Below are 12873 nucleotides of genomic sequence, written 5' to 3'. Positions count from 1 at the left end.
GGAGCAGATAGGATGGGACAGATCTGCCACATGGGCAACTGTCCCAGAGAGGAGGCTGTGCCATTGCCTGGGGTGAAAACATCGGGGAAAAAGAAATAGCATAGCTGAGACATCATATTGGCATCCAATTAAGCAGGATCTGGATTAGTCATAAGCAAATCTGAGAGAAAACTTGGAAGATTTTCTAGTAGTTTCTAAAACTTTCCAAAATGAAAGTATGTTCACAGCAGGGAGAGTCACACTTCTGTGGAAGGATCAGCTTACATGGCACCACACACCAAGTCCCTACCACCTCAGTGCTTCTGCTTCTTGACCCAAAGTTGTATCTTAATAATTACAGAATCATAGAATCATTATGGTTGGAAAAGCCCTCAAAGGTCATTGAGACCAATGTTTAATCCAGCACTGCTAAGCCCACCACTAAATTACATCCCCTAGCACCACATCTACGTGTGTTTTGAACACTTTCAGGGACAACAACTCCAGTACTTCCCTGGGCAACCTGTTCCAATGTCTGACCACCCCTCTCATGAAGAAATTTCTCTGGATATCTAACTTAAACCTCCTCTAGCAGAGCACAAAGTCCCATTGCAATGACTGATCTGGCTGACAGCTTTGGTGTGGCTGTCCTTCTGTGGTCAAAACACAAACTCAGGCAGCTAGGTGGAGCAACCAAGTATCTGTTCCCAGGTGTGGGACTGATGCTCCCCTCCTTGCCATCATCAAAACCCTCAGCAGTGAAAGCAGTGAGGGTCTCTTAGAATCTGGCCACTAAAAGATGGATTTACACAGGTAACCCTCCACCTCTGCCACAGGCAACAGTGGACAAAAGACCCTCTGCTGGGGTTGTTTTTCCAAATAACCCAGCATTTGGAATTTCTGCTCCTGGGCCAAGTGACACACTTGACCTCAGAGGGAAAAGTCACCTAAAAACCCCCAGGTGCCTTTGGAGCCTTTTACTCTCAAAGAGGTCAACTCATCCAGCACAGATTTTGCAGCATGACTACACAGTACTTAGTGGAAACTCCTCACTGCAGTTCACATGTGGTGTCTCTGAGATATTATCTACACAACCAAAGCCACTTTGTTGAGCAAATGGAAATGTGAGCTGCAGTCTTGCAAAACCATGGCACACAGGTCTGAACAAAAAGGCTTTTCCTCCCTGAACTGGGGCTTTCCTAGAGAAACCATGATTTCCATTGAATGACACACTTTTTTTTTTGACAAGTGATAATTTCTTCCTGTGGTGTGGAAGAAAATGACTTGGACAGGTTGGTTGGATTTAGCTTCTTTCCATGTTTATGAGATTGGAATATCCCACACAACACAGAAGACAGAAAAACCCCGTGTGGCTGACTAATTTGGGGGATATGGGGAATCACCATGGGGTCTTGCCAAAACCTTGCTGTGGACTCAGCCTAGGACAAGAAGGAGCTGCATTTTCAGCCATGCTTTTCTGAATTATCTGCTATACACTGGAGCTGAAGCAGCTACATCACTGCTTGCAAAAGCCCAAGCAGTGAGTAAAGGGTGCTGAAGTGTGGCTGCAGCAAGGAGCTGGGGACCAGCTCACAGGTGCTGAACTACCCTTGTGGCTTTGACACTCTTTCCTGACTAAAAATCCCCACTCATCCCAGTGTCTTACTTTCTCACCACCAGCTACCATGTTTTCCATAGTGCAGTCTCCAGCAGGATGGTAAAATATTTATAATTTTACCTATATACAGAGTGTAGGAAGAAGCAGAATGGGGTTAAGCCCCTGGTCTGCTTCCTCACCCACCTTCCCACCTCAGGTCACCTTGGAGGCTCTGTGACAATGTTTATGGTGCAAGGAGGCTTTGACACAGCAAATGACTTGTCATCAGTAAGTGCTGGTGGCACTCTACAGTAAATCCAAGCCCAGCAAAGCATTTCCCTGTATCATGCTGTATGGAATCATCGCTCAGTTCCTTGAAGTCTCCAAAAAGGATTTGCAAAAACTCTGAATCAGCATATCTGGGAAGAAAAGCTCCTGGAGAGCCAATCATGGCTCACAGCAAAATGCAGGAGAGTGTGGAAAGGAGTGTGAGGGTCCCTGCTGGGGATTCATGGATTTTACATGTATATTTCAAGTATATTTTTATATATATTTTTATAGCCACATGCTCTCTGATAAACCTTTCTCTACTCTATTTGAGTGGTTTCACAGGATAAGAGGGTATCTGGGTTCCCAAGCTCTTCTCCCTCCTGCTCAGTGGGAGAAGAGGTGAGAGGATGAAGCAGTTTGGACCACCAGTACCTTCTCCAGAGGGGACAAGACCAGTGAGCTGCAGGAGTGGAGGTCTGCACTGTCCCTCCTCCAAGCTGTCCCTGCTCCCGGCACCCACAGCCCTGCAGGGACAACAGCAGGGACAGATGGGTCCCCAGTGCCAAGGACCTACAGGGCTTTGGCTTCACACAGTAGCACAAGAGACAGAAATAGCAGTGAAGGAAAAAACCTCATTACTTGTATTGGCCCATCCCCAAAGAACATATGCAAAGCACTTAAAAATAAAAGAATAAATTAACAGATGTTTTTCTTTCATGTTGATTTCTGATCAGAAGGAGGGTGATTAAGTTGTTTTATTTGGGTCTATATGAAGAAATAATGTAGCAAAGTTAAGAACAAAGCCATGGGAAAAGAGCTGCCCTGGATGCCTGTGAACCCATCAAAAGATAACTGCCTGCCTCACCATCTCTTTGCATCTCACGCAGACTTGCCTCCAGTTACCTTTATGACATCCAGGTGCTGATTGCAACTGTACAGTGATGAAGGAAGAACAAGGTATTTCTCTCAAAGTGCTCTCAGAAATGGACTCACAATGAAACATTTAAACCCTCTGGTGCTCTGCAGTGTTTGGTAACATCAAAAGGGCAATTATACCCTTACTGATGTAATGTTGTATTTCTTTGTTTCTGGCTCACTCCTAAGTCAGCTTTCCTGTTTCTGAGAGTATTCGGTTAATTCAGTTTACCATCTGTCTTCAAAGCTTCTCTCCTATTTTTATTACTTGAATGTAATTGTAATATCCATAGTTCTATTGTGGAGACAAGAATCAAATAAATGTCCAGATTAGTCAGGAACAGCAGAGAAAAATTGCTATGTTCTATCTTTTCCTGTGAGGGAGCAGGGAAATCCAAATATATCTAATCATTCCTTTTGATAGTATCTAGCAAATGTTCACATGGAGCAGTAATAGAGGGATGGAGAATATAAGCAACTGAATATACCTCAACCAACACCATGAGCTTTGCCTGCACTACAGCACTTGCCACACCTGTCACTCCACAGGCTGGGCTGAGCAGCCTTGGGCATCTCCTCTGTACACAAAGCATCACCAAGGACTCCTGTGTCACAGCACGAGAGCCAGGATCAGGAGTGGGATTGTACAAGTCTATTGTAACCTCAGATGAACCTCCCAGCCCTTTGCAAACAAGCACTGAGAAATGTTTGGAGATGCGCTGCTGCTGGTGGGAATTCTCCACCACCCCACCAGGGTGCAGATTTCCCTCCTTGTGCCTCCACACATGAATGCAGGTGCCTGCCTGGCCTCCAGCTGCTGCCAGGAGGCAAGAGAACAAAGACTTCCTTTCTGTAAGGCAGGACTGACAGGGCATGCAAGAGGCTCATGGCTGCAGCCACATGAAAGAGAAGAGCAGATGAGTAAAAGTAGGAAATCCCAGAAGTTCAAGGGGTAAGGCGAATTCTTGGACAATTTCAACCAAACCAGCAATGTTCAAATCCCTAGGGGAATTTGCCATTAGGTTTGTGATTTGTTTAGTATAGCACTCTCTGCTTCCATCAGCCCATCCAAGACTGCACAGTAGGAAATAATTGGCTTTGTCTTTCACTGACTTCTACCATTATTTCATTGAGATGAACATTATAAACCTGTTCTCAACTTGTTAAAACTTTTTTAATGGTGTCAGAAATTAATTTGAATTAAAGAAGAATGCTTCACTGGGCTGTAATGGCAAGGAGCCCCTTGTTTAGCAAATCAGCACAGCCACAGAGACTCCTTTGCAATATGACTGATGGGATGGGGCCATCAGAAAGCCAAAACCAGACATGAGAGCAACAGCTGCTGCTCCAGGGCTGAGCAGGTGCCACACTGCCAGGTCAGGCAGAGCCATTGGTTCTCTGGTGGGATCCACCTCCCAGAGATCACTTGTGGTGGCATACATCTCAGTGCCACTGCGAGAGGCAGTAACAGCACAGCTCTCTTCTGGGGGCACCTATTCTGCAGACAGAAATGTTGGGCTAAAGTCATGTCCACACTAAAATAAAGAGAGCACGGCATTAAGTGAGGCCCCAAACACACACTTTGGGATAGCCAGATGCACAAGAGAGAGGAGCTGGGACACAGCAGAAACACTGAGATGTGAAGCACAGAAATCAATACCTCAGGGCAGATGTGGAGGACTGAGGGAAGGAGCTTACACAGGAGACCTGTTCCCAGTGGGTCCTGTTCTCCTGCTGTTATGATAAACAAGCCTGGTGCAACCAGTAATGTGGCTCAGAGCAGTTCTTGAGGCCTTGGTGCCCAAAATGCAGTAACAAACATTTGCCCACAGCTTCCCAGCCAAGTCCTCCATTCTGTTTTACCCATGTAATTCCTTCTGGGCCATATTTCACTGCATGAGTTTTGCTTCAGTTCTAAAGCAGCTGATTTAAGCTGCTGATATAAGCAGCTGTAAGGCCGCTGCCTTTAATGAGAACCACCAGGATATTTTCAGAGGCAAAATTCAGGCTAGAATTTTAGGTTCCCTTTTTTTCAGTGTGAAAAATCCTTTTTCATAATCAAAAATAGCAAGTAGGCATGAACATAAATAATTACAATCTTTTCCATTATCAACACTTCCCTCAGAACATCTACCTAATGATGCTAAGATGTTGTCTTTTAAAATAATTTTCCCATTTGTACTTCTCCTTGGAAGTCAGCCTGTCTAGAGGGAAGCTCTTTGATACATAAAGGGGAAAATAGCACAGACATTGAACATTACCTTTCTTTAGAAAAGACACTTCACACAGATTCAAAGGACTCAATTTCACTTCAGCACAGCAGATCAATTCAAGATGAGCCTTTAAATACCTTACAGAAATCCTCCTGTTTCAGACTTGCAAGAATTTCCTAATGCAGACCCACTTGGAATCGCCACTGCCTGCCCACAAAACAATGGGATCCAGCATCACCCTCTGCCCATCAGCTCTTAACACGCACATACCCCTCCAAGCGCGCCGGCCTGTTTCACATGCCCACTACAGACAAAGTGCCCCAACAAATTTACCAGAGATGGACCGGTGGAACAAACCAGCAGGACTGTTTGAGAGATATTATGTAATGCATCCCGCCAAGCTCTCTGCACCACTGCCGTAGCGGCTCATGGTGCCGGCTCTCCGCCGCACGCATCACGCCGGGTATCATGCCATCCCCATGCAGAGCGCAGCTCCCGCCTGCCTCCTCCCTTTAAAGAGCTTGGAATACCCTTTATCCCGGAGCAGGGACGGCCATGGGGAGCCAGACCGCCGGCCCAGAGGCCGCTTCGGAGGGTTCGGCCGGTACCACCCTGCCAAGGCGGGGAGCGGGTCCCCACCCGCTGCGGAGAAAGAAAGGAGACAGGAACCAGGGAGAGGGGCGGGGAGAAGGACAAACCCGGCTGCCGAGGCGGGTCGGGGGAGCACTCACCCAGCAGCAGCCAGCCGGAGCCCGCGGAGCCCAGGAGCGGGGCGAGCATCCCTGCGGCGCGGCCCCTGCGCCCCGCTCCGCGCACTGCGGCGCGCACTGCGCACCCCGCCGGCCCGCTCCGCCGCGCCCCGCACACTGCCCGCCGCTCCCCCGGCGGAGGGCGGTGTTTTTAGCAGCCCTCCTCCTCTCCCCATCCATCTGAGCCCTCCAGGCCCCTCCTAAAAGGGGCTATGCTGCCGGCGGTGCGCGGATGCTCGTCAGAACATCCCTGCACCCTCGGATCCATGAGCGGCGGGGGGGAGCGAGGGGGAGAAACTTACTCCTTTATAGCTTTATTTTCACCTTTGGCCGAGGAAATTGCAGCTGGCCGGTGACCTGCACAACAGTGGTACTAAAGATGAGCAGAGATGCTGAAACACAGCCAGCTTCATCAGCAGAGACAGCTCGGCATTGCCTCTAGACATCTCATCATCACACAGCTTGTGGCTACTTAAACAAAAAATAAAAAAACACGCAATATGTGTGTGATACTAAATACATGTAGAGAGGAGATAAGAGCAGGTTTGTGTTCTTGACTGTTCCCTGAACAAGCTAGTTGTAAAAAACCTGATGTCCCAGTTCCATGGTACATGAAGGGCTTTGCAGAAGAAGGTGTTAAAAGGGCTGCAGCAGTGGTGAGAACACGTCTTGCATCCCTCTGGGAATCAGAGTGCCGGTGGAGTAAACAGGGTGGAAGTGCCAAAGGGTAGAAGAGATGCTGTCTTTTTATTCAGCCCTTTGAGTCTCTAACATGGCAGGTCTGCACAGCAGGCAGAACTGCCTCTTCCAAGCTGTGATATGCAGCTGTTTAAGTCTTTGGGAACATAGAACATAGGCCAAGATACACCAATACAATTCCCTGCTTGTACCAGGAATTAGCACTAGTTCAGGTATGATTAAAGCTGTGAAGGGCACACATTTCCTTTGCAGATAAAAGTTTTTGGTATCCCAAAGGTGAAAATTAAGCATATGAAAATGAAGAATTTCTATTCCATGGAAAAAAAAAAAATCACCATGTGGTTTCCTTCTGAATCAATATGGGAAGGATCTAAAAAAACTTCCTGTGTACAGAAGCCCAGCAGCTGATTAAACCTGATGTAATTTATATTAGAGCCATCACTGCCCACTCCTGAAAGCTGTTATAAAATTGTCATGTCCCTTTTAGTCAAGAGCTCTTTGTCTTTCAAGACTCACAGTCTCAAGGCAGAAAACCATCATCAAGCACTCTAACAAGTGAACTGGAAACCAAAGAGAACTGTATCTGCTTCCTCAGACTGCAATTCTCATAGTAAATGCCTCTAAAGCAATTGGGACTTCAGCTACACCTTCAAGTACCATCAAATCAAATATAACAGCTATAAAACAGGATTTGGCAAAATAATTTCTACTGTCATCTGTTTTGCTTGAGAGTGAGATAGATTATAGATTAAATATTGCACAATCTAATTTACTTAAGAACTTTTGTAGCCTATTCCTACAGCCTTCTCTTTCTTGAGAAGGAAAAACAGTTTCTATGCCAATTTTTACCTGCCTCTCTGTGGCAATTTTTGTGTTGCAAGGCTGTTAGCATGTCTCATCTTCTGTAGGCTACCTGGATCCTACAGTTCCTGTGTCTGAGCAAGCCCAGACTTCTCCCTGAACCACCAGTGTCATTAAGTGAGCCTTGCTTCTGGACTCCTGAAATCTGTCAGCTGGAAATCGCAATACTGAAGCTAACCAATACAACAAAACAAATTGTCCTAGAAATATTCAAGGCCAGGTGGCACAGGGCCCTGAGCAACATGATCTAGATGAACATGCCCCTGCTCACAGCAGAGGAGTTGTACTAGATGACCTTTAAAGGTCCCGTCCAACCCAAAATGTTCTATGATTCAGGATGTCTTGATCTTTGAGGAGATGAGTATTTTTAAATAATATTTCCTCAGGGAAGTTGAGGGATCAGAGGAAACTGGCTGAAGAGTACCAGCTCCCAAAACTTCATTAAGATGGATGCAAACAGATCTGTGCATGTGGTTGCACAATGAGTCCTGGAAACACCTTTTTTTCATCTACCATGGGAGTGAAGATCATTGGCACAACAAATCCCACCCGGACCTCCATGCCCTTGCTTTGGGGAGCCGCAAGGTGTCTGCCTATGCTCTGCAAAGCAGAGCTTTCCTGACCTCAGCATCTCCTGCAGCAGCTCCTCCAAGCCCTACACAGATTAAAAAAAGACAAGTGATTTCCTGTGTTTCACCACAAACTTCCTGCCTCTCTGCAGAGTTCTCATAAACCTTTCTCTAATTCTTGACTTTAAAACCTTTGCTAGCTTTCTACTTCTCTGTAACTACAGTCCAAGGCAAACTTGGCTAAACTGGTTATCAAAAGGCCCACCTACAGTTTTCTGAAACTGTCCACACCTCAACAGCAGTGTAAGTGCTCTCACTTACTGGTATAACAGAAATGGATGTTCTGCCTTTGGAGGTGTCACAGTGACAGACACCTGTCATAATGATGCTGATATTTTCCATGCTAGGAAACCACACAGAATCTTATGATTCACAGAAGTGCTCCAAATCACTACTACACCAGAGCTGTCTCTCCTACAGGGGACCTTCAGCCACCAAGATATTAAAGCCACCACCAGCATGACCTTCCTAATAGTCAGTGCAGAGAGCAACATGAGGAAAAAACTGCCCAAGGAATCTGAGCTTACACCTCTCTGAAGTGCGTTAAGTTTTCCAATCCACCCCAGAAGCCATTACTACCAGAACGCTCATCTCTTCTGTTTGCACCACAGCTGAGGCTGGGTTATAGAGAGCAGGCACTCTAACACCTCCCCATGAATACAAAGCAGTTCCTACTTGCTCTCACAATTAGATACAGTAACATTAGCCTAGCTGGGAAGAAATCAGTTTGTTTCTTGCTTGAATACATTTATGTGTCTATTCAGTAGTCCAATATAATCTGCTTGACCCAAGTAACACTAATATAAAAAACCTTCAGAAGTATTCCATTCTGTCAAATATTTTAAAAAGCATATGAAATATAGTTCAAGCTGGGATTTACATGATTTTTATTTCAAAATTTTCAGTCTGTCCTCATTCCCAACCAACTGGTAAATAGTTACCATGGCAGCACCTAATGCAGAGTGACTCAGCACTCTCTCACATTCCACTAGCAGCACTGTCTACCCTTCTGGTTTCTTCCAATTATAACCTTGTCTTCTCCTTATTGTTTCATTGCAGAATTATGATGTTTAAAACATCATTCTTTCCTTGTGAAACTCAGCATTTATTGGTGGAATCAATGCAAGAATCTGCTAAATAAAGATCATACCTATTCAGGATGCTATTTCAGCTTTCCTTTTGTGTTGATCACAAAGATGTTTGAATTGTTTCCATAATTTCTCAGTGATTCTTTGGAGCTTCATATTGCCAAGTGAGCTTGTCTCATATCAAACCACAACACGCCCGGCTCCAAAATATCCCTGTCTGAATGTGAGCAGAAGCTCCCCTTCCCTTTGTTAATGTTGAAAGCTTCTTGCTTTCTGTTCCTATGTTTGTTTGTTTTTTTTTTTTTAATTTACCTTGCTCTGAAGGTTGTATTTACACCTTGAGTCTTCTCTGTTATCCTTTCTTTGGATTTCAGTTCAACCCAGAGGTGACTGGCCAACCAGTTACCGTTGTTACCAAAACTCTTTGAGAGTGACCATCAGCCAATTCTTTATCTACTACAGTCATCCAATTTATCAAGTCTAAGAGCATGAAAAGGACACAAGTCATCAATTGGCAAGTCATTAATTTAGAAGAATTTTTTTATATAACAGTGAAACTTGCGAAGTCTGTGGTTTCCCATCTCATGATTGGATTTCCCCAGAGCTAGAAGGGTGTGAACTCTCCCATCATGGAATTTTCTGTCATTGAGGTAGTTGTTTTACTGTATTATGACATTCTGGAAGAAAGTGACTTTAAAGTGGCTGGCTGGGGATCTCAGCTGAGTTAGTTTCTCAACTTTAACTTTCTAAAATTGAAGCTGACAGATTTATGATGAATAATATAGCAAATACATGTGGGGAGAGTTAAGGTATTTTTTCGGTACACTTTATGAACATTAAGATCGTTATTTTAGATCTGGAATGCAAAAACATGTCTGAGGAAGAATAATCTTTCTCTCTAGCCCTGCAGGCATCTTTCACTCTTTTCTCAGCTATTCCAAGCCCTCCCAACCCTGACACCACACAGGAAGCTCGAGGCTCTTCCCACCGGGTGTGCCCCTGCTCGGGTGTTTGCAAAGACCCGATAAATGAGGCGATTGTGGCTGGGGCACGGCTGGTCCCTGGGGGCACAGGCGACACCTCCAGCACCACGGACAGCGGCAGCTCAGTAATTATCCTTATTCATTAACAAACCCGTTCTTTGCCCCATTAAATCACTGGAGGTTCTGAGGGACTCCATGCTGTGTTCCACATTACTCCCAACATTGGAGATACTGTGGCAGCAGCGCTCTGGCCACAGACAGCAACAGGCACAACTTTCCCAGGCATTGTCCTGGGGAAGGCTGTGAGAAGATCAGAGAAAAGAATGATAAACAATTCTTAGCTTCACTTGCTGCACCTTGTTGTTGTGAACATGTGGAATGTGTTATGGAGATTTGTTTACCAAAGGGTGGTTTCTTAATTAGCCAGTGGCAGTGGTGTTTGGATTCAAGGACCAGTTGGATCCACCTGTAGCGTGACTGTCTGTAAGGGTGATGGGTTTCTTAATAAGGATAGTATAATAAAGGGATTGATCGGCCTTCTGGAATCATGGAGTCAAAGCTAATTATTACCCAGCTGGGGGCCTGCGGTGACAAGATAGAAACAATGATTAATGTGTTACCCTGGAAGTTGCAGTTGCTCCTTCCTTGTCTTCTTCATCACCAGCCTCCTCTTCTGCCATTTTATTTTTTCCTACCTGTGGAATAAAAGATATTTAAGTCCATTCTGCACCAGACTAATAGAACTCTTTAAGTTAGCAAATGCTTTTGAGATAATCAAGCCCACCACTAAGCCATGTCCTCAAGATGTGCCACAGCTACACCTTTCAAATCCCTCCAGGGATGGTGACTCCACCACTGCCCTGGGCAGCTTCTGCCAGTGTCAGAAGAAATGTTTCCTAATAACCAATCTAAGCCTCCCCTGGTGAAACTTGAGGCCATTTCCTCTTGTCCTGCTACTTGTTCTATGGGAGAAAAGACCAACCCCACCTGCGTCCAAGCTTTTTTTTGGGAATTGGAGAGAGAAAAAGTCTTCTCTGAGATGCCTTTTCTCCAGGCTGAGCCCCTCTTATTCCCCAATTGTCATCTCATATAGATGACTGTGGGCCTCTGCGTAAGGGCTGGAGGCAGCAGGTATGCTCAGGGTGGGCATGGATTTATTTACCAGGGGGACAGCACACAGATCAGTGCTGCCTGGCAGCCCAAATCCAGATGAAGAGCTAGGACTGCCATTACAATAAATCTGTTTTGCATCTCATAGCCAAGAGAATGGTTTCTCCATATCTCCTTGACCTTGAAGATTTAGATAAATGTATTGTGGCTAAATGAAGGGACAGAATGTGAAACAATTTACCAAGTGCAAATTTTTGTATGTCTCATTAATTTCATAAAATTTCACCTATGCATCACTGTTAGCTGAGATCAATGACCTTAGTGACAAAATCTTCATGGCTGTAAGGAACAGGCCAGAGACAAGACCTCTACTCAACTATTTATAGGAAAACTCAGTTGATTGACAGTGAAAAAACAAGGAAAAATAGAATATTTCATTTTGAGGATACAGAACTACCAACAAGCATTAGATTATATGTGGTATGATGACCTAGTTTGTTCTTTTGGTTTCTGTTTACATCTGTTCGTCACCATTAACTCTCTGAACTACTTCTGGTGGGATTATGCAAGGAGTGCACAGGTGCTACTGCTGCTCTGCTGCCCCAGCTGCAAAGACAAAGCAAAAAGAGGGGTTTTAGAAAAAAAACAAATCCCAGACCCACTCTTTCTACATTATAGTAAAAAGGGAGAAAACAAGCAGCTCTATTCTGGTTGTTATGGAACAAATGAAGATATCAGAGTTTGACAGAAGTCATTTAATGCCATAACCCTTCATGCCAGCTATGCTGAAATCACATTAGGAAAATAAGTGATATTCACTTAACCTCTTCTGGTTTAGAGGACATACTTACAGCTCAAATCCAAAAAGATCCTGTCAATAAAGCAGAGCAAGCTCTGGTCACACTTCTGCTGTGCCCAGAAGAGCTTAATGCTGCTGCAGGAAATTATGTTACACCTCCATCAGACTGGAAGCAAAGTTTCAACCTCTTTATATAGATATAAACATACACTGTAATGACCTTTGAGCTTTCTTTAGACAAAAGCTCTTCTCTTTTGATTTGGATAATGAACAAATGCAGGTATTGTGGTTCAACTTGCAGCTTATGAGCCACACCTCTAAAGTAAATAAAGGACAAAGCCAAGACCTGAGCATATCCAAAAGCTCAGAACTCCTCAACTTTAGGTGGAGTTTTAAGTGATATCTAATGTATATTAAATAATTTTGCCACATATTTTGGCTGGAGGCAGCTGAATGCTGACCTGTTCATGGCAGAGTTGTGTGGGCAGTGAGGTTGTGCAGTGGGTGCAAAGCAACTGACTGTTCCTGCTGGAGAGCCATTGAAGTGTCAACCCTATTATTTATAAAGCATCCAGGCTCTTTCAGCTGGAAGTTCTCCAACAAATCACTGTGCTTCCCCAGCCTGTGTGAGCACAGGCACAGCACAGAGTCCTCATGGCCACATTTTGCCATTGATCCATGTTGTGACCTTGTCAACAGCAGCAGACTGGCAGAGCAGGGCAATGAGCTTTCCACCTTATTTCCTCCTGTAGCAGTCCCTTTTTGATTTCTGGTTTTGAGGAAGATGCCATCTGCTGTCAGAAGCTCATTCAGACAACTGAAAGAGAGTCAACTCCAGTAAAAGCATCAGAAGTCAAAGAGCTGCAGAAATATCCCCACTGAGAGTGTAGGCTGAAATGTCTTTAATAACAATTTTTATTACTACATATCATCTTACATATTTATTCATTATTTTCTATTAGCTTGTACTCACATGGAACA

General features: G+C 44.7%; 1 protein-coding gene across 1 annotated transcript in view; it reads right to left on the bottom strand.

Moving 5' to 3' along the window:
* ACSL6 (acyl-CoA synthetase long chain family member 6) overlaps positions 1–5819 on the bottom strand; it is a 57255-nt gene extending 51436 nt beyond the window's left edge. The window contains exon 1 of the mRNA XM_053990840.1: positions 5706–5819. Within this exon, the coding sequence (XP_053846815.1) occupies positions 5706–5754 (49 nt within the window). The 5' untranslated portion in view covers positions 5755–5819. The remainder of the gene's footprint in view (positions 1–5705) is intronic.
* Positions 5820–12873: the final 7054 nt, after the last annotated feature.

This window comes from Vidua macroura, chromosome 15 (genome assembly GCF_024509145.1).
Source record: "Vidua macroura isolate BioBank_ID:100142 chromosome 15, ASM2450914v1, whole genome shotgun sequence".
Classification (NCBI taxonomy): domain Eukaryota; kingdom Metazoa; phylum Chordata; class Aves; order Passeriformes; family Viduidae; genus Vidua; species Vidua macroura.
This window is presented reverse-complemented; position numbering and strand designations above follow the sequence as displayed.